The following is a 22,718-nucleotide window of genomic DNA, read 5'->3' on the forward strand; positions in this document are numbered from 1 at the left end:
ATATTTTCGAGTAAATAGTTGTACTGACCGTTTTTAATGATTTCAGCCCTTAAAGATTTTTCATCCAAAGGCTCTATACCCGAGCTCTGAACCCGTTTTAAGTGGGGGTGAAAGCGACGCCTTCGTGTGAATTTATTCATCGTATGGGCCTAGCAAGTAACCTTCGGGATTCATATACCTTATGCCTTCGTGTGAATTTATTCTCCGTATGGGCATAAGGGAATGTTTCCTCTCGAGTTTAACTTAGTCCACAGAAGCCTGTGATGGGTTTAGGACTAAGGGTCTGGTAAGCCCAAGGGGACACCGACAAGGAGAACTCGAGTACCTTTTTTTAAAACCTAAACTCGGAGACTATAAGGAGTTAGGGCCCACCCCAAAACCTCGTTTTAAACCCTAGGATACCGAAATTATTTTTTACTTTACTTTCTATTCAAAATATGTGAACTAGAAATTTATGCGGTTAGGACTTGTTCAAAATCAACTTGCGGGATAGAGATCATGTCCGGGTAGGAATAATAAGCATGTGGGGTAGATATCATGTGGGGTAGGACTTTTATTTTCATGATTGCTTTGATTATTATCTTTACCTTACTAACTCTTTTCATTCATTTCCTCTCTTTTATTTTATTTCCATCATCTGCATCATTCAAAAGAGGTGTTGATCCACCACAAAAAAAAACATGTTCGTTAACCATAAATAATCTGCATTAATGGACAAAGGTGTTGTAATACAAGAGACTAAGAACCCCGAGGTACGACTATGGTCCGAGAAGACTCAGAAAGAAAAGGGAGACAACTTTCAAGAAAGCTATGTGTCAGAGCTGGTTAGCTACGCATCTATCAGCCTAAAACAGAACAATGTGCAGGAGCTTCAAGATATCTGGGACAGTTGAAAGAATGATCGGAAACAGAAGTTCAGCCAACGGTACGGTGACATTGCACTTTTACTTCACGTTAGGATTGATGAGCCCTTGATTAGAGCCATGGTCCAATTCTGGAACCCGGGATACAGTTGTTTCACTTTTAACTGGGAGGACATGGTACCTACTATCGAAGAATACACCACACTGATACACTGTGAAAAATCAAACTAGGGCGAGTCTACGTTAAGCACACCAAAAGTCAGCCTTTCAAGAGTACACTGGCCAGAGACGCAACCATCCGAGACTTCCTAGATCAAGTACAGAAGGCAGCCCGTCATCTTCATGGCCTGGCAAGGGAAGCCGGAGTGGTTTGACAAGGTATTCAACCAGTAACGGATGAAGGCGGAAGACTTGTCAATCTACTAGAAGCTATTCGGGGTTTAGAGGATTTAATCCGAGTGTACCTTTGATTGTTTTTATGTCTCTTACAAGATAAGATATTTTTGTCTGAATAAAGATTATTTATAATAATGAACATTTTTTCTGGATCAGTGCCTCTAAGCTGCATACATCATGCATTGCATATTTTGCATTCTATATCTCATGTTTATTTCTATATTTTCCATGTTTTTACATTCGTATTAACAAACAGAACATGTCTCAGAAAGCAAAAGAGAAAACACCAAGTCTACCACTACAGACATTAAATACGCATCATCCGCATAATACCCGAGCAAAGAAAAAACAAATGGAGGCCAGAATGGAAAAACTCGAGGAGAACATGGCAAGACTACAAAAAGAACTGGAAGATAAGATGGCTCAAAACAGTCAGAGCACTCTGGAATCCATCAAGAAAAACCAGGAATCCTTGGTCGACCAAATAGTGGCCAAGTTATCATGTTTACAGCAAGTTAGTGCAGAAGGGGGAAGTCCTTTCGAAGGGGTAACCATGTCACCAACCTCACAGGTGATTATGTCACCCGAGATCTTATCCAGACCACAAGAAAATTCTTCTGCTGTCAAAGGAAAAACACCATATGCTGTAAAGGTGTAAACTTCCAAAACTAATCCTGATAATCATCCGGATGATTACAGTATCCCGGATTTTAATGAAGATGACAAAGTGAAAAAGATGGAAGAGAAGATCAGGATGATAGAAGATCGAATGAAGATAGTCCAAGGGGACCATGATTATTATGGAGTGGACGCAAGGGAGCTAAGCCTGGTTCCAGATTTGGTGCTTCCACCAAAGTTTAAAGCTCTTGAGTTTGAGAAGTTCGATGGGAACAGTTGCCCATCAGCCCATATCACTATGTTCTGTCGGAAGATGACAGGATATGGAGGGAATGATCAACTCCTGATCCACTGCTTTCAGGAGAGCCTATACGGTTTAGCTATCCGCTGGTATAATCAGCTCAGCCAAACTCACATCAAGACATGGAAAGACTTAGCCAAGTCTTTCCTAGAACAATATAAGCATATCAACGATATGAGACCAGACCGGGTTATGCTGCAAAGCCTGGAAAAGAAGCATAATGAGAGTTTCCGACAATATGCGCAACGATGGAGGGATTTGTTTGTGCATGTTCATCCACACCTGGATGAAAAAGAAACTAGAAAGTTGTTCGTACAAACCCTGAAGGCACCCTACTTCGGACACCTGGTGGCAATTACATCGGGAACTTTCTCAGATCTAGTTATGGCTGGTGAGATGATCGAGCTAGCTATAAAACAAGGAAAAATTGAGGGAGATATCAACAATTTCAATACCTACAACGCCAACAAAGGTGTTACGGTCTCAAGTCCAAAAACTGTTGCAGTTATACCGTCTAGTACTTCTAAACAAACTCAGAGAGGACCAAGGAAAGAAAAGATTTGCATCAGTCCAATCCCAATGACATATGAGGAGTTACTCCCAACGCTAGTTGAGAAAAATCTTGTGACTCTAGTTCAATCCAAACCTAGAGAGGTCCCATATCCTGAAGGTCATGATATTAACGCCGTATGCAGCTATCATATTGGGAGCTCAGGGCACACCACTGAGAATTGTGGGGCATTGAAACATAAGGTCCAAGATCTGATCGATTCAGGGGCATTCACTTTCAATTTGTAATGGGGCATTCTGATCGAGAGTCATATGGGGTATCTATTAGGAATTTTGTTACATTATCAAGTATATCATCTTGTTTGAACTTGTTTTTCTTTCGTACTTCTTATGCGTGAACATTTTTAAGTCACTTGACGTTTAAACATTTTAAATAAAATGCTTCCTTCTTAGGAGATGAGCAAATTTTAATCTTGAATTCCTTGAATATCACCTCAATTAAAAACTGTTTAATAATTGAGGTTGTAAATCTTTGACAAATGACAAGATTGAACCCTGCAAAATAAAGACCCCTTGGTCCTAATTTAAAAGATACATCAGACTACATATTTTTCTCTTACCGAGCTAAGTTTTCTCTTCTCATGAAGAGTCCATCCAAGGTTTGGTATTTAGACACGTATTAAGAACGAACAGAATAGGGCAACTAGCACATGAGATTGCAAAACTAATTGGTTTATACCCTTGTTTATGATGTTCAGGGATGATAATGATCTTCACAGATGGAATAGTCGGGTAAGCAAATCTAGTTTAGGTAAGTTGTTTGGAAATTGAACTCTAAAGATGAGATCCCTTGACTTTCAAAAACACCTAGACTATAAAGGTTCTTCTTGACAATCTTAAGAAATTAAATCCGTAAAGCTGAGCTATTCCACTAAGGTAATTGGTTATAGAGGAAACTCGAAAGCCCTGGCTTTATGAATAGATTATGTTCAAACTATGACACTGCTCGGACACTTGGTAATTCGGTGTTTGCTCCACTGCTTTTGTCAGGCCAAAGACTTTGTGATGAGATGAACCCTTAAGTGATTTGTCCCTCTAAAGCTGAGCTATTCCACTAAGGCAATTGGTTATAGAGGAAACTCGAAAGCCCTGGCTTTATGAATAGATTATGTTCAAACTATGACACTGCTCGGACACTTGGCAATTCGGTGTTTGCTCCACTGCTTTTGTCAGGCCAAAGACTTTGTGATGAGACGAACCCTTCAGTGATTTGTCCCTCTAAAGCTGAGCTATTCTACTAAGGCAATTGGTTATAGAGGAAACTCGAAAGCCCTGGCTTTATGAATAGATTACATTCAAATCATTACATTGCTCGGACACTTGGCAATTCGGTGTTTGCTCCACTGCTTTTGTCAGGTCAAAGACTTTGTGATGAGATGAACCATTCAGTTAAACCTGATAAAAGTGATTATAAGTTGTCCCTCTAAAGCAATTGGTTGAAAGCCCCGACTTTATGGATTTGGCTAGCCAGACTGGCAAAATAAATCAAATTCATCTAAAAAGAAATTTTCGGTAATAATAGACTAAGGGAGACCTGTTATAGTCAAATTCACACGAGCACTCAAGAATTTCATTTTTTAGACCGATATTTCTGCACTACCTTTGTTAGAAGAGCTTACGAAACTTGAACAAATGGAAGATTTCAGAGAACTGAAACAGAAGTGTTCTGAAAGGTCTAGTCATTGATTATGCTAGTTGTGTCATTTTGTTCGCCTCTGATCAAAATACCAAATCAAGAAAGAGGGGCATGCCATGATCTTCACGATAACCAAATCGATGAAACAAACCCACCTCTAGACCAACTTTTCGATCTTGATATTTGTCAAAGATTTGCAGCTATCAAAGATTAAAAGAGTGTTTGATTCTTTTGATATCCAATGAACTCATGTTTTATGATTTGCTTCAATTGTGAAACCTAGAAAGAGGTAACTTTTTCAAAAGTTATTTTTGATATTTTTCAAAATTTTGAAAATTCGAAAGAAGAAAAGCATTTTCAAACAAGATAAGTTCTCTGGAAGCATATCTTGGAATTCAACAAATATCGCTCCGAAGCTCAAGATCGAAACAGAGGCAAAAGAAACCATCTTTGGGGTAAAATTTGATAAGGAAAGAAAAAATTGTCTTGAGGTCTGCAAGAGTACACCCTGGTGGAAATGAAGACAAATTAAGTCAGAATGAAGACTGCACACGCAGCCATTCCCCTTACATCTCAACATATACATCAACACGTACATACATGACGCATGAAATTTGCATCTTTGAATTCATCATCATGAGCAATAAAAACCTTGATTTTTCCTCCATTGAGGGCAAATTCAACAGCAAATAAATTTCATTTGGGCATACATCAAGCATACATCATCAGGATAGTTACATCCATATACATTTTACAGATCTTTCAGGAGAAGCCAACTCGACAGATTGAAAGATCGACATTCATCTCCAGATTCAACATTTCCAATATAAACTTTGTCTCACTTAAGACAGTCTCATTTAATGCAGATGATTATCTCACTCAAATTTGTTTTTCTTAAAACATACTTTGTCTCACTTGAGACTGTTTTTCTCGAAAGAATATTTATTTCACTCAAGATTGTTTTTCTTAAAACAAGATTTGTCTCGCTTGAGACCGTTTTCACTCGAAAGAAGGCATTTCATTTCACTCAAGGCTGTTTTTTTTAAGAAGATTTTATCTTGCTTGAGATAGTTTCCCTCGAAACAGAAAATTTTGTCTCCCTTGAGACAGTTTCTTTTGAAAACATTTCCCTTGAAATTAATTTTTTCTCTCCTGAGATAGTTTCCCTCGAAACAAAAAATTTTGTCTCCCTTGAGACAGTTTCTTTTGAAACATAAACATTGAAAACATTTCCCTTGAAATGATTTTTTTTATCTCTTGAGATAGTTTCCCTCGAAACAGAAAATTTTGTCTCCCTTGAGATAGTTTCTCTTGAAACATAAACATTGAAAACATTTCCCTTGAAATGAATTTTATCTCGCTTGAGATAGTTTCCCTTGAAACGAATTTTGTCTCCCTTGAGACAGTTTCTCTCCAAACATAAACTTTGAAAACAATTTAACGAAATCTTTGAATATGTTTTCCTTCAAACAAATTTTGTCTCCCTTGAGACAGTTTCTCTTGAAACGACACAATTTGCTCGAGAATAGATTTCAACTTCACGACGAAGGATGTCTAGCTCGAAGCCAAACATCCGCGATTTTAACTCCACGACGGAGGATATCGTGACACTCGAGACAACACAAGTTCAACTTCACAACGAAGGGACCGCTGCTTGTCAACAACAACTTCTCAATTTCAGAGCCAATTTCAACTTCACAACGAAGGATATTGGACTTCAGACAACGCAAGTTTAACTTCACGACGAAGGGACCGCTGCTTGTCAACAACAACTTCCCAATCTCATAGCCAATTTCAACTTCACAACGAAGGATATTGGACTCCAGACAACGCAAGTTCAACTTCACGACGAAGGGACCGCTGCTTGTCAACAACAACTTCCCAATCTCAGAGCCAATTTCAACTTCACAACGAAGGATATTGGACTCCAGACAACGCAATTTCAACTCCACGACGAAGGGACCATTGCTTGTCAAAAAAAATTCATTCAGAGTCAATTTCAACTTCACAGCGAAGGATATTGGACTCGAGACAACACAAGTTCAACTTCACAACGAAGGGACGGCTGGTTGTCAACAAACAATTTCCCAGTTCAAGAGCCAATTTCAACTTCACGACGGAGGATATTGGACTCGGAACAATGCTACTTACTTGGATTTCAACTTCACGACGAAGGATATCCAACTCAAAGAAGGATTATCTGCCATCAAAATTGTCGAGTTCGACTCCATTCAGCTCGATGACACATCAATCGCACTACTTTCCGGTTGCAGTTGAGGTTTTCAAGTCGAGAAGATGACCTGGGTTAGCCGTGCCTTAGTGACAAGCAACCATTTTCAAACAACATAGCTTAAGTCAAGAAAAAACTATCTGTCAATGAAGATTTCTGAGTTCGATTCCGATCCAAGGTCTTTAAATCGAGAAGAAGACCGAAGGGTAACGGGAAGCCACGTGCTGATTCAAATTCCGAACTACGGCTTCAATTTCATATCATTTCAAGATGAACTCGACTTCACGATGGAGGAGTCATCCGTAACTCAATTCGACAGGGAGTTATTGAAACAACAGAGTTAATTTTCAACTCCACTGAACGAAAAGTGTGTCTTTTAATCTTTGCCCTATCCCCGTTACACGACTATGGGCAAAGAGGGGCAGCTGTCAACACACATTTTCGTCCTACTAGGATTCAAACTCCTAAAAATAGGATAAAATTTTGCTAGGATTCAAACTCCTAAAAATAGGATAGAGTTCTACTAAGATTTAAATTCCTAAAGATAGGATCCACAAGCACTATAAATAGCCATTATAACTCACCATTGTAACAGACGATTTACACACAAAACATAGAGGAAAGCACGGGAAGATACAAAGGCAAAACTATTGTAAATGATTCGAAAAAGAAATAAAAGGTAGCATTTTCTTTTTTCTTTCTTTTGTATGTGCACGTTATTTTTCTTGAGATTTGGTTCGAATAACCCAAAACGTGGGTTGCGCCGATGACCAAAATGGGTGGGGTTTCGAAATTTCGAACCTAGATCTACCCCGAGGCTTATTTTTAAAAACCGGTTTGATTTTCGGTTAAAGGAGGGGAAGAACTTTTTAAAAAATCTATATTAATCCCTTTATATTTTATTCATTTATTTTTATTATTCATGTTATTATTATTATATATATATATATTAAATTATTTCCATTTATTTTTTTACTATATTTTTATTATTATTATATATATATATATATATATTTCTTTAATATTTTACTTATAAGTCTAATATTACTATATATATATTGTAATTATCTTTATCTAGTCGTATATATTTTTTTATACTTTTAATAGTTTATTTATATACCTATTATTAAATATATATATTCTTAATTATTTTTTGATTATTTCTTTATTTATGTAATATATATTATAACTTTATAACTTTATATTATTTTTTATTATTTTCATTTTTTTATTCATTATTATTATATTATTATTTTAAAAAAAACATTGTGTCTTTATCATTATCATTATTAAACATTATATTATATACTATTAACCTAGAGGACCCATTTTTTTGTCTTATTTCTTACTAAAGCCCCCCACTTTCGGTGAATTGGCAGGGTAGTTTTTCTATTTTTAAGTATTTGGTGTATATATATAGCTTATTTATTTTATTAATACTTATATATATATATATATATATATATATATATTTATATTTTTTTTCAAATATTACTATATATAATTATTACTTTACTATTTTTTCCTTATCTTATTTATTTATTTTATTTTTCCCTTGTATCTTATTTGTTTTCTTTACCTTGTTTATCTAACACATTTCTCGATTCTTTTTAAAGGATATTTTCAAATCAATTAAGGGTAAGTTATTAGGATCGAAACTTTACCTTTTAATTTAACTTGTTATTTTTCTTAATTAAGACAACTGGAAATTACGTAGTACCGAAAGTGCGGTTCAAGGATGCTAATCCTTCCTTGACCGTAACCGACTCCCGAGCCCGACATATTTCTGGTAAGACGCAGATCATGTGAGAAATAGGGTATCCGATCAACCCATTTATTTTTAAATAAATGATCGGTGGCGACTCCAATCCACATTTTTCTAAGTCGAATCCCAATTCTGAGACCCAACCGAAAGACGGTTGCGACACATTGGTTTTATGATTTTAAGCCAAAAAAGATCCACCCAAGCTGACAAATAATCTCTATTTTATGTAGCAGACCAATATTTCTAAGCCAAAAGTTTGAAGGTACTATCTCAATAGAATCACCTACGTAATTGATGCAAAATTCCAACCAAACTTATCTTCATGGGAAATAGTGACAGACGTGGAGAATGGAAGAAATGATTACCGACTATGGAAAACAGCACTCCAGAGCCATGAGTTCATTGACAAGAGTCCATATATATGCCACAAACTTGCAAATTCATAGTATGCGTTATTACCTTGTCTTAAAGGCAAGTTATAGTAAAGAAGGATGAAGAAAGATAGCCAACCATGAAAATGCGTTGCTAGGTTGAGTGCAAAGAAAGCTACAGAAGCTGGTTCCTGAGCAAATTAACAGTGAGGTCAAGATGGAAAGAAGACTAAAAAATTCCATGAAAACTAAAAAATATATTTAATAGGGTAAAAGGAAAGAAGCAAACCTGAATTCCAAAAACTCGCTCGAAGGGCCATTTACCATGATACTTGACAGGTCCATTACCAACTGCTTCCCTTTCTTTCTCTCTGTCAACCATGCAATTATAACGACACTTTGGCAGTCCCATTGTTTCCACTTCAAGTAAAGTGGTTCTTGCATATACCATGGACCACCATTGGAAACACCATCAGAAGGAAATTTGCATTGTGGAAAGCATCTTCCCCCAACACATCCAGTTTTCTCACATTCTGCCACACAAGCCGTAAATAAAAAAAAGCAATCTGTGTTTATAAATGCATATTTTCTATGTGCAAATTACTCTTGATCTAGCCAAGGGCCATATCAAACAATCAGTATCAACCGCAATGAGCTCCCTCATACATGAAGTACCTTTAGTTTACAGTAAAACTTTCACACTATGAAGCACGTGACAAGAAACATCGAAACTCCTCATCTTACACCTAATCAATATGAAGCAAACATCCATAAAGGGCGCAAAGACTAATTTCTGGGAGTGGGACTTGCATCAACAACATACATAAAGATAGTTACAGTCAGCGGAGAATCCTACTAGTTAACCAAATGAATGGTAAAACGATTATTTCTAATGAAACGACTTCTTCCAATCTAAGATCTAAGTAATATGCATGACTTTTGCAGTAGGCACTGTAAGTTCCAAACTTTACGAGACTTGAATTACTCTCAAGATCCTTCAGCATCCTTATCGAAAATCAATAACCAAGTATGTTTTTTTTATTGAAACCAACACTAAGTAACAACAATTTCCTCGGGATAATTGGAAAAAGAAATCTTTTTCCTACCACGAACATACTTGTATGAAGCATAAGCTAAAATTAGAACAATAATATCATCAAACGAACAAAAAAGGGGGAAGTAAAAAAAGAAGAAGAAAACCCCCCCGAAAAGCCTGTAAAGTGGATCAGCATCACCAGCACTGGCATCCAATGCATCAACAAGTAACCAAGAAACCAGAAACAAAGCCATTGAATAACGATCTATCACCATCTGATTGGAAAGTGGGAGTAGCAAACATTGTCAGAAACCAAACGGAACCAAGCAAATGGAGCTTATAAAGCTTTTGATGGGCAAGTTCGAAATCTGGGTACTTTCGGTTCTGAAGAAAAAACAAAGTAGGGACAGATCAAACAGGACGAAACAAATGAAGAATGTGAATGAAAAGAGAGCAAATTGTTTGCCTTTTGGTTGAAAAATCCAGTTGGGCAACCTGGGAAGATTGCAAAGTTGGATTATAATAAAAGAAACTGAGAAACTACGGTCGATTGCGTGCAGCTGACATCTTTGGACTTTCCAGATAGGCTTCGGCCATGGAATGAGATTTCAGAGGGAGAATCAATGTTTTGAGGTCCATTGTTTCTTTTGTTTGGATTTCTTTGGTTATGAATGTTTGCTTCTTTCTGCATAATTGAGCCATTCAAAACAAGCTAGACCAGTGAGACTCAATGTACTTCCTCTCAACTAAAATGCAAATCAATAGTAATTTAACTAAAGTTATTTACACAATTATCTTAGTGGTAAAGGAATTATTATTATTATTTGAAGTATCAGGTTTGAATTATCAATATGAAATGATTGAGAATTATCTTTGAATAAATATTATCTTACAATTACCTTAGATTAATAAAAAATTAAAGTTAATTCAATTGCTTAAAGTCAATTTGTACCTGTGCAGCATGGGATATACTTGATTATATAAATATAAATATTCTAATTAACTCAAACTAAATAACTATAGTTGACCTCCACCATTCCAATTAATTATCTCTGAATTAACTTTTATTCTAAGGTCTGACATCACACACCAGTGGGTTTATTTTATAATGATAATGTTAAATATACATCAATTTGGTTAATTTATTAATTTTGTTTTTGATTATAACCAATTGTACAAGCAATAAGTGTAACTACATACATGATGCAACGACAGATCTCTACATCATATAGCGAACAGGATGAGGATTCTGTTTTTTTTATTATTCAACACACCAAAGTGGAGCTTTACTTTAAGCTTTGATTTGTTACATAGGTAAAAGAAAACCGATGAAGCATTTAATCAATTAATCTTTGCAAAATCAAGTGATTTCTTACCGTCGAGTGCATTTCCAAAAACATTGTTTAGATAATCCACAAACACGAATTCTTTGTAAAGAGCAATCCCATCTTTCTCCACCACTTGAGGCAAAGGTGCAATCTTTGCTGTTTCTATTGGCATTGTAAAGACTGGTAATGAAACCCTTGAATTTGTGCTTGATGTACGAACTCCATGTTCTGCACTTTTGTACTTTCCATTGCTTAGTATCTGCAAACAACACAGTGATTATGAACCTATGTGTTGGATATATGAACTGCAAAACTACACCGTTAGCACTGACTGAAAATATAAACAGTAATTAAGAAGAACAGATTCGTAAACCGTGTCGTGGTAAGAACCACTGCCTTAGAAACGAATTCGCCTCGATGTGTGTAATCGCTGCAGTAGGCGGACCCGTTCCCCGAGGTTAACACGGTCGCTCCAAATTCCGTACACCCGAAACCGGAGTGGACTGCTGGTGGTATTGTACTTCTGATCGGAAAGCACTCAGAGAGAACTCACGGAGAGAACTTTAGAAAACACTTTGTAAGTGAATTGTAAAATGTTTTGGAGTGAGTTGAGAAGCTGAATATAGCTCTCTATTTATAGGCTAGAAATAGGGTTAAAATCGTCCATAAAATTTCAGGATTAAACCTCTTATTTGTAACAGCTGAAACGTCTAGATGAACCTGACTCAGAAATAGTCCAGGTTCATTGTATCATTATTCAGCTGTTATAACTCCCGAAATTATATCATGTAACCCCTGGAATTAAATCAAATAACTCCTGTAACTCCTGATATTAACAGCTTGTCTCCTCTGTACAAAGCTGTAAATCAGTCCAGGTACATCTTAACGTTTCTGATTTAATTTAGGAATAAACTGTTTAATTTCTGATAAAAAATAATAATTCAGCTGTTATTATTTGAAATTCAAACAGTCCTCAGCAGCCTATAAATATCAGTTGATATCTTTCACATTTTCCATTTGTTTCTTTCAAAGAGAAATTCCTCAAGAATTTTCTCTAAAAAGATAGTATCCGCGCGGACGTGTCGAAGACACGTATTACCACGACCACGACCACGACCACGACCACGACCACGACCTCGACCACGACCACGACCACGACCACGACCACGAGCCGAGCCGAGCCGTGCCGAGCCGAGACGAGACGAGACGGACGGACGGCGGCGGCGGTGCGCGAGAGCCCCCCTTGTTCTCTATCACTCAACAAGGAAGTGGAATGTCAAGCCTTAAATACCATTCCCAATAGTGTTTCCAACACTATGTGGGATTGAGCATTACCAACATTCCCCCACTAATGCGAAAAAAATCTTCTGAAACTCGAAAACAAGCTTTCCAGAAGAGTAATAGCGAGATTAGTTGCTTAAGCACTAGTGAACATATCTGGAACTAGTACATAGTGATGATGAGCAATCCTTCTCTTAGATAAGTGAAACTAGTCTGGAACTTTCTAAGATCAGGGTAAACTCATAACACACAACTAACCCCTTCATCCACCTGAGTCCTCGATGTGTAAGATATATATACAAACGTATATATTTGGCCATCTTACCTCAGGATTCTAGTAAGTGTGCTAGAAAAACAGTCCAACATTTTTCATAGAAGGCGGCTAACCCTTCTCACTTACATAGGTTATTTCATCAAGTTTATCTCAACATAAACCACCCTTTAAAAAGGAATATGAAATAATTAAGAGCTTTTATAATAGCTCAACCTCACAAAGGGTTTGGTGACTTTTTTCAAGTTCATTATAAATGAACCACCCAAACTCTGGGCTAAGAAGTCATTAAGAATAAATATTCAACCTCATTTATCGGTAAATTCAATAAGTCCTTCTCACTAGAACCATCCAAATACTTGGATTTGAATTTATTAAGAGTTTAACAAACTCAACCTTTCTGTCGGTAAGTTCATCATTTCCTACCCACTCGGTCTGGGTTATGAACTTATTAAGAATAGATATTCAGCCAAAATCGGTAAATTCATCAAGTCTTTCTCACTAAGACCACCCAAAGCCTGGGCTATGAATTTATTAAGAGCAATTAAGCTCATCCTGGGCATGCACATTATTCATCATAGGGATAGGCAGTAGGAATGTGCACTATGAGTCTTTCCATGGTTTCGTTTGACCACATGGAACTTAGATAACTAAGTTGGGTATCCACCATGAATTCCTCAACCAATGGGCTTTAGACCCATCCCCCTCGATGAATCTAGGACCAGCTTCCGACTTAACCCTTTGGTAAGTGGATCTGCTAGGTTCCTTTCCGACTTCACATACTCTAAAGAGAGCACTCCATTCTTTATCAAGTGTCTAACTGATTCATGTCTTATGCGAATGTGTCTTTTCTTACCATTGTAAGCTTGGTTCTTAGCCACACATATTGCAGCTTGTGAATCACACAACAATGAAACTGGAGGAGTCGGTCTTCCCCACAACGGAATATCTGCTAACAAGCTTCTGAGCCACTCGGCTTCTTGCCCAGCTAGGTCAAGAGCTATAAACTCTGACTCCATGGTAGAACGAGCAATACAAGTCTGCTTTGATGATTTCCACGAGATCGCTGCTCCACCCAAAGTAAAAACATACCCGCTTGTAGAGCTTACCTCATCATTATCAGAAACCCAGTTGGCATCACAATATCCTTCCAATACCGCAGGAAAGCCAACAAACTCAAGTTTCCAATTCACAGTACCCTTAAGATACTTTAGTAAGCGTTTAAGCGCAATCCAGTGCTCACCACTCGGATTATGAGTATATCTACTTAGTCTACTCACGGCATAAGCAATATCAGGCCGAGTATAGTTCATTAAGAACATTAAACTTCCGATTAATTTAGCATATTCAGTTTGGGAAACACTACTTCCTTTATTCTTAACTAGATGTATGCTAGGGTCATAAGGAGTTCGAACAGGGACGACATCAAAACTGTCAAATTTCTTTAGCACTTTCTCTATATAATGTGCTTGACATAAAGAAAATCCCTTCTCAGTTTTGGTAACTTTGACTCCTAAGATTACATCTACTTCTCCCAAATTTGTCATCTCAAACTTAGTGGACAAGAAATTTTTAACTTTGTTAATGGACTCAATGTTAGAACTGAAAATCAACATGTCATCAACATAAAGACTTATGATAACACATTCAGTTTCAAACATCTTCGAATACACACAAGCATCCGAACCATTCACAACAAAACCAAAACTAAGAATAGTTTTATGAAATTTCTCATACCACTGTTTAGGAGCCTGCTTAAGTCCATAGAGTGACTTTTTGAGTCTACAAACTTTGCCTTCCATACCAGGTGCCTCAAAACCTAGTGGTTGCTCCATGTAAATCTCCTCATCTAGATCCCCATTCAAGAAAGCAGTCTTAACATCCATTTGATGTACCTGCAACTTATGAATAGAGGCTAGTGCAAATAATGCACGAATCGTTGAGATTTTTGTAACGGGAGAGTATGTATCAAAGTAGTCTAAACCAAACCTTTGAGTGAACCCTTTGACGACTAACCTTGCCTTGTACCGCTGAATCGAACCATCTGGCCTTAGTTTCTTCCGGAAGACCCATTTGTTGGAGATTGGTTTGAATCCCTTAGGCAAGTCAACTAATTCCCAAGTATGATTAGACATTATCGATTCTAGTTCATCATTAACAGCGCTTTTCCAAAAACTAGCATCGATAGATCTTATAGCTTCTTCAAAAGTTTTAGGATCCTCATCTAATAGAAAAATTTGAGCTATAGGATCTGAAATGAAGTCTAAATCATTTATCTCAGAAATAAAGGAAGTAATAAAGTCTGGTCCAAAAGAGGTTTCAACTCTTTGCCTTTTACTTCTTCTAGGCTCAAAATCAATTTGTTCAAAAGACCTAGCAGGATTACTAGAAGAAGTTGATGGAATATATTCTATTTGTGTTTCAATATTTATTCTCGGTTCCTTTAAAGGAAAAGTATTTTCAAAGAAAACAGCATCTCTTGATTCACAAATAGAATAATCTTGTAAAAGCATGAATCTGTATGCAGCACTATTCGTAGCATACCCTATAAACACTGCATCAACGGTTTTAGGTCCGATGGTGGACTTCTTAAAATCTGGCAAGCCCACTTTAGCCAGACACCCCCACACTTTCAGGTATTGTAAATTAGGAGCGTATCCTTTCCACAATTCATATGGGGTAGAATCTAATTTCTTATGAGGAACTCGGTTCAAGATATGAGTTGCTGATAGAATGGCCTCCCCCCATATGTTATCAGATAACCCGGAACTTATTAGTAAAGAATTCATCATCTCTTTTAAAGTTCTATTTTCCTTTCGGCTATACCATTCTGTTGAGGAAAATAGGGGGCTGATGTTTCATGAATTATGCCATTCTTTTCACAAATATCTTTTAAGAAATTAGATCCATATTCACCACCTCTATCAGATCTAACCCGTTTGATTCTCCTTTCTAACTGATTTTCAACTTCTGCCTTATAAATAAGAAAGAAGTTTTCAGCTTCATCTTTAGTTCTTAGGAGATAAACTTTTGTATATCTTGAATAATCATCTACAAAAGTTATGTAGTAGTGTTTTCCTCCTTTACTTTCAGTGTTTCTAAAATCTGCTAGATCAGTATGAATAAGTTCTAACAGTTCAGTCTTTCTATTAGAAACAGTCTTAAAGTGAGGTCTAGTATGTTTAGCTTCTACACAAATCTCACATTTGTTAAAGCTAGTTGTGTCTAGTTTAGGCAGAACATTCATATTCATTAATTTCTTTAAAGCATGAATATTCACGTGTCCTAATCTAGCATGCCACATATCAATGGATTCAACAATATAAGCAGAAGTGGTAGCTTTATTTTCATTAAATTGAGTTTCTATGACAAATAAACCATTGCTTAAAAACCCTTTCCCCACATAATCACCATTTCGGGAAAGTACAAGTTTATCTGCCTCAAAAACTAACTTAATGCCTGCCTTATTCAGAAGCCCACCACTTATCAAATTTCTACGCAAGGCAGGTACATACAGAACATTATTTAAAGCCAGAGTTTTACCAGAAGTCAGCTTGAGTAAAACCTTGCCTTTGCCTAGCACTTCAGAGCTGCTAGAGTTCCCCATGTACACACGTTCACCAGTGTTTCCATCCTCGAACTCGGTGAAAAACTCCTTCCTTGCGCAGAAATGCTTCGAAGCGCCAGTGTCAACTACCCATTCTGAACTGTTCTCCACCAGATTAACTTCTGAGACCACCGCAGCAATGATATCATCATCTTCTTCTACAACGTGCATCTGTGGCTTGTTGTCATTTTGGCGGTCTGAGCGGTGTTGGCATTGGTAAGCTTTGTGGCCAGGTAAACCGCAGACATAACACTTGAACGTCTTTCCTTCCGATTTGGCCTTTCCTGACTTCTTGAAGTTGGTAGCCTTCTGTGGTTTCGTCTTTTTGTCTTGATTCCCACGTTTCATGATCTTCTTAAATTTAGACTCAACCAAGTTAGCTCTAAAAGATAAATTACTCATAGAATTAGTAAGCTTATCTTTTAAACGGTTGGCTTCTTCAATCTTCATATGGCCCACAAGTTCTTCAAGCGAAATGTCTCTCTTCTTATGCTTAAGAGAGTTGCGGTAATCGGACCAGGACTTGGGCAGCTTCTCAATGAGTACATTGGCTTGCAGCACCTCACACATTTGCATCCCTTCAGCGATGATGTCAGCGACTAAGTTCTCATAGTCATGGACTTGATCCATTATTGGTTTGTCGTCTGTCATCTGGAATTTGAGCCATTCACCGACAACGTACTTCTTTATCCCCGCATCATCCGCACCATACTTCTTGTCGAGAGTGTCCCATATTGTCTTGGCACTCCTTTCTCTAAGGAACATATCAAATAGTTTATTTGACATGTGGCTGAGCAAATGTCCTCGTACCGTCTTGTTATCCTTCTCGTATTTCTCGTAGGTAGCGAGAACGGCGGCGGCAGTTGCTAAGGCATCATCATTGAGGATCGTATCCGCATCATTACCGACAGCTGGGGTTGGTGGCATGGTAGGTGGTGGCTTGAGCAACACGTAATCAAGATCAAGTTGCTCGAAGAATATCAGAATTCTTTGGGACCACCTTCTATAGTTCTTTCCATCAAGTGCATCGAGCTTGGAAAGATCGGGAATGAGTTTGCTCAAAGGTGTCGACATGATTGCAGTTTATGGAATTCGTTTCTAAATTGTTGGATATATGAACTGCAAAACTACACCGTTAGCACTGACTGAAAATATAAACAGTAATTAAGAAGAACAGATTCGTAAACCGTGTCGTGGTAAGAACCACTGCCTTAGAAACGAATTCGCCTCGATGTGTGTAATCGCTGCAGTAGGCGGACCGTTCCCCGAGGTTAACACGGTCGCTCCAAATTCCGTACACCCGAAACCGGAGTGGACTGCTGGTGGTATTGTACTTCTGATCGGAAAGCACTCAGAGAGAACTCACGGAGAGAACTTTAGAAAACACTTTGTAAGTGAATTGTAAAATGTTTTGGAGTGAGTTGAGAAGCTGAATATAGCTCTCTATTTATAGGCTAGAAATAGGGTTAAAATCGTCCATAAAATTTCAGGATTAAACCTCTTATTTGTAACAGCTGAAACGTCTAGATGAACCTGACTCAGAAATAGTCCAGGTTCATTGTATCATTATTCAGCTGTTATAACTCCCGAAATTATATCATGTAACCCCTGGAATTAAATCAAATAACTCCTGTAACTCCTGATATTAACAGCTTGTCTCCTCTGTACAAAGCTGTAAATCAGTCCAGGTACATCTTAACGTTTCTGATTTAATTTAGGAATAAACTGTTTAATTTCTGATAAAAAATAATAATTCAGCTGTTATTATTTGAAATTCAAACAGTCCTCAGCAGCCTATAAATATCAGTTGATATCTTTCACATTTTCCATTTGTTTCTTTCAAAGAGAAATTCCTCAAGAATTTTCTCTAAAAAGATAGTATCCGCGCGGACGTGTCGAAGACACGTATTACCACGACCACGACCACGACCACGACCACGACCACGACCACGACCACGACCTCGACCACGACCACGACCACGACCACGACCACGAGCCGAGCCGAGCCGAGCCGAGCCGAGCCGAGACGAGACGAGACGGACGGACGGCGGCGGCGGTGCGCGAGAGCCCCCCTTGTTCTCTATCACTCAACAAGGAAGTGGAATGTCAAGCCTTAAATACCATTCCCAATAGTGTTTCCAACACTATGTGGGATTGAGCATTACCAACACTATGTTATTAGAGTTGTTTAAATTTTCGAAGGGCCTTGGTTACCTGTAACATATCGCAAACATTGATGACCAAGGCACCGGGAGTAGGAGAGATCTCTATCCACTCTCCTTTTTTTCCATATTCCGTATCTTCCTCGATGTTAACATATAAGCCACCGATTTCGTCTTGTAACAACACCGTAAGAGTACCTATATCAGAGTGACGTCCTACTCCGACAGTGAGATCCGGATCGGGACATGTAGGATAGAGGATCATACTAAGCATCTTCTTGCCGGTGAGTACACCAACCATCGAGTCATCCGGTTCCACCCCTAAATTTCCCAACAAAACTTGAAGCAATTTCTTCACCATGATGATTGAAGACCTCAAGTACTCCAGTAACACCCCTCTAGAAATTAGTAAAAAAGAGTCAAACGGATTTCGGAATAAGCATATTAACAACCAGCAATTAATTTATATAAACCTCACTTGATCTCTGCAGGCCAATGTCGAAGAGCTTCGTGGTCGTCGGTGTAATGAACGAGGATATAATCTTTCCATCCTAATGCTTTCTCTTTCTCTGGCCTAAAGCTGGTGCCGTACCGCACCAGTGGAGTTGGACTTACTGGTTCAAGATAAACAGTCTTCCTTTGAAGGGGCAAGCTGAAGAACATATGTGCAGTGTCTTTAAGGGATTGAAGTAGATGAAGAGGGACTCCATGGTTAACAACTTGGAAGAAACCCAGAGTCTCTGCAGCTCTAACAATTTGCTTGGCCACTTCATCGTGGCCATTGCCGTCCAGCTTCGACAGATCAATGGGTGGCAAGTCGAGTTTGATGGCGTTTTCCTTGTCTATTCGTTCTTTTGGTGGCTGCACGTAGGACACTGGCACCTTGTAAAGGCCCGAGTCAACCAATCCTTTTACACCGTTTCCTTCTTTGACAACAAATTCAAAAATAGAGTTGGCATCGTCGAGATTAGGTGCCATTATACTAATGATCAGTGTAAAAGAAAGGTTTTGGTCAATGTTTTGAAAACCGGATCGGTCGGTTCAACCGGTTCAATCGGGAATCGCTGTCTAGTCTGGTTCAATTTACACCGGTTGAACCGCTACTAGTGAATTAGCCGGAACCGCTGAACCGTTCGAACAGGACCGGCTGAAAACCGGAAAAAACCGCCAATTTTGTTTTTTTTTTAAATTAAACCAAACGATGTCGTTTGTTAAACGAGCCAAGTCGAACTCGAGTATTGTTGAGCTCGACTCGAACTTGAAAACTTTAAAAGTAAGCTCAACTCGACTCAAACTCACGAGCTAAAAATTATCAAGTTCAACTCGAACTCGAAATATAATATTAAAACTTGAACTCGAAAAGGCTTGAACTAAAAAAAATTTAGAAGCTCGATTGAAGCCTAAAATTCGAGCTTGATTAAAGTGAAAAAATAGTTCACTCAATGCTCACCAAAATGTTCCATGATTTTGAATGTCAAATTATCTCTATTATTTATAAAAGTTAGTTGAGATGTTCTTCTATGTTTCTTAGTCATGTGAGATTATTTTGTTCTCATATTTTTACTCTTTAGACTTTTGGGATGCTCTTCTATGTTTTTTAGCCATGAGGGATTGTTTTTAAAAAAAAATTAAACCAAACAATATCATTTTATTATGATTTTTTAGCCCCAAATTTATTTTTTAATTATAGTTATATAATTATATTTATTATTTAATATGTTTTACCTTAAATATTATGTTGTAGCTAATTTAAATCATTTTGTTTCAGTTGATTTTATGGTTTTTAACTTATAATGTTATGATTTGCTTTGAATATGACTTGTGATATAAAAAATTATTTTTTATTAAATATTTTTTATATTTTTATTTAATTTTTTAAATAATTATGAAGTTGTCCGGTTCTTCCGACCGGTCGAACCAGTTCGACCGGTTGAACCAGTGAACCAATAGCTTGGCCGGTTCGCTAACCAGTCCAGTTCTGAAAACCATGGTTTTGGTTGTGGAAGGTGGAGGAAAAGCTTATTGTTTTGGTGAAAACCAGGGCTATTTTCCCAATATATCACTGGTGATCGGTATTATCACCGGTGATCTGTATTATTACCGATCTAACACCGGTCATACTATATTTTTTGATCTAACACCCTTAGTAGAAAAGCGCACCCCCTGCACCGCGTTATATGCTGATTTGGCGCCACGTGGGTATAGCGCCCCCTGCCCCACGATATACGGTGATCTGGCGCCACGTGGGTATAACGCGCCCTCTGTCCCGAGATATACAGTGATCTGGCGCCACGTAGGGGTATAGCGCGGATCAGGGGTCGCGCTATACGCCGAAATTATATTTAACGCGGTCCCTGATCCGCTCTATATCTTTTATCTGAATAATTACATATAGCGCGGTGCAGGTACCGCGCCTTATATGCTTATAAATACACTCATCCGGCTCACATCTTCTCGCATCCCTCCTCTCTTATAAATTAATACAACAATTCCGTCAACGAGTAATAATTCTCGCAATCTTCTCAAATTTGATTTAAAAGTTCGTGCGATTTTTCGTTATAAGGTAATTTTGTTATAATTTTTTAATTATACTTATTGTTTATTATCATTATTTGAAAAAATATTATACTAATTATTTTCAATTAATTTTTATGTTTGTAAAATTGAAAAGTGTGAGCATACGTCGAAATAGTTTTGCGGTGCAGGTAATAATATAAAATTATATTATTTAAATTATTTACGTTGATGTGTAAAAAATTTATTGTGTTATATTTTCGTTCATATATAATTTATTTAATCAAGTTTGTTTAAGTTCTTTTTTTTTTTGCAGATATAATATTGCCGCACTTTTAAACTCAAAGAATGGCGCGACTTTCAGTTATTGTTTATTATGATGGTGAAATTCGAGAAGATGAAATCGGCGTTGTTTTCATATCAAATGAGCGTGTTAAAATATCATTCAAGAGAAACATAACTCTTGAGGAGCTAATAACGAAGATTTCAAGGAAGATTCATGTTGGAAGTAACAGAAGAATGTCGTCGTTGTAGTACAGATTTCCAACATCATTGTTGCCATTAACTTATACAGCGTTCGAACTTTCGAACAATGATGATGTTCAAATGATGGTTGAAGCTCAAAGTAATTATTTAAACGCCGCTATTGAGATGTATGCACATTTTTTTCAAGTACGTACTGTTCGGGGTCAATCTTTAAGCTCACACTATGGGCTGGCTGAACAAGTTGATCAAGTTGACAGCCCGACTACAATAGTGTGTAATGATTTTAATGCCATAATGGGGAGACATTCATCCGTAACTCCTTACGATATGTACCGAGGTGGGTCCACGAACAATCCATATGGCAACACCGCGTCCAGTTCAAGGGGAAGGCATTCATCTGCAAATTTCTTTGACCATATGGAGATGACATCGACGCAACCATCTGTGCAGTTTCCATTTGACACGATGGCTTCAAGCTCCAGGGGGAGGCATTCGACTGCGAGCTTTTTCGATCTCAATGTCGATATGCCTTCCAGTTCAAGGGGAAGGCGTGCAAGTAGTAGGTTCTTCGACCTAAATGTGGAGAGCATGGAGGAACCATCATCTCCACCAGAAGAATCGTTTTGTGAGCCTGGTGCGGATGGTGTTGAGTCTGGACTATTCATTCACCCAGAATCACCGCAATTCAACTCCGATGATGATGAAGTTCCAGGAAATGTGGCACAAACTGACCCTCCTGCACACATGTATGAAGCTGATTATGGTGCAATGTACGGGCCAGAATTTGCGGATATGCCTCATCTCGGTGACTATGGATATTACTCATCAATAAATAATGGTGAGTTATCTTTAGGCATGGAGTTTTCAAGCAAAGAAGAAGCGATGATGGCTATCAAAAATTACAATATCCGTAATTCTGTTCAGTCCAGAGTTAACCGATCGACGACCGAAAAATATGTATGCTACTGTGCCCGACGCGAAAACGGATGCAATTGGATGGTTCGCGTATCGAAAATGAAGAGGAAAAACAACATATGGGAACTAACAGTATACAACGGTCCTCACACATGTTGTGCTGGAGGGGTCAACCAAGATCATCCGAACTTGGACTCTGAAGTGATATGCCAAGCCATCATGCCCATGGTAAAAGCAAGCTCTCATATAGCAGTTGCAGTGTTGATTTCAGCTATACAATCGCAGTATGGGTACACATTCTCCTGTAAAAAAGATTGGTTGGCAAAACAAAATGTCATTGTCAAACTTCATGGCGAATGGGAAGCATC

At 37.9% G+C, this 22,718-nt stretch overlaps 2 protein-coding genes and 1 pseudogene across 2 annotated transcripts in view; all 3 read right to left on the reverse strand.

The window, feature by feature from the left end:
* Nucleotides 1-2,556, reverse strand: part of LOC120161770 (protein PAT1 homolog) — a 20,193-nt gene extending 17,637 nt beyond the window's left edge. Inside the window, exon 1 of the mRNA XM_039171979.1 lies at nt 2,547-2,556. The gene's annotated coding sequence lies outside the window, so the exon portion shown is untranslated. The remainder of the gene's footprint in view (nt 1-2,546) is intronic.
* LOC120161773 overlaps nt 1-10,445 on the reverse strand; it is a 13,423-nt pseudogene extending 2,978 nt beyond the window's left edge.
* A 667-nt stretch (nt 10,446-11,112) lies between these two features.
* On the reverse strand, nt 11,113-19,413 carry LOC120161610 (scopoletin 8-hydroxylase-like). Its single transcript, XM_039171832.1, has 3 exons — nt 18,914-19,413; nt 18,488-18,833; nt 11,113-11,373 (listed from the first exon to the last, which is right to left on the reverse strand). Exons 1-3 carry the CDS (start codon nt 19,411-19,413, stop codon nt 11,128-11,130), a joined length of 1,092 nt encoding a protein of 363 aa, XP_039027763.1. The 3' UTR covers nt 11,113-11,127.
* Nucleotides 19,414-22,718: the final 3,305 nt, after the last annotated feature.

The sequence above is a fragment of the Hibiscus syriacus genome, unplaced genomic scaffold, assembly GCF_006381635.1.
Source record: "Hibiscus syriacus cultivar Baekdansim isolate YM2019G1 unplaced genomic scaffold, ASM638163v2 tig00111402_pilon, whole genome shotgun sequence".
NCBI lineage: Eukaryota > Viridiplantae > Streptophyta > Magnoliopsida > Malvales > Malvaceae > Hibiscus > Hibiscus syriacus.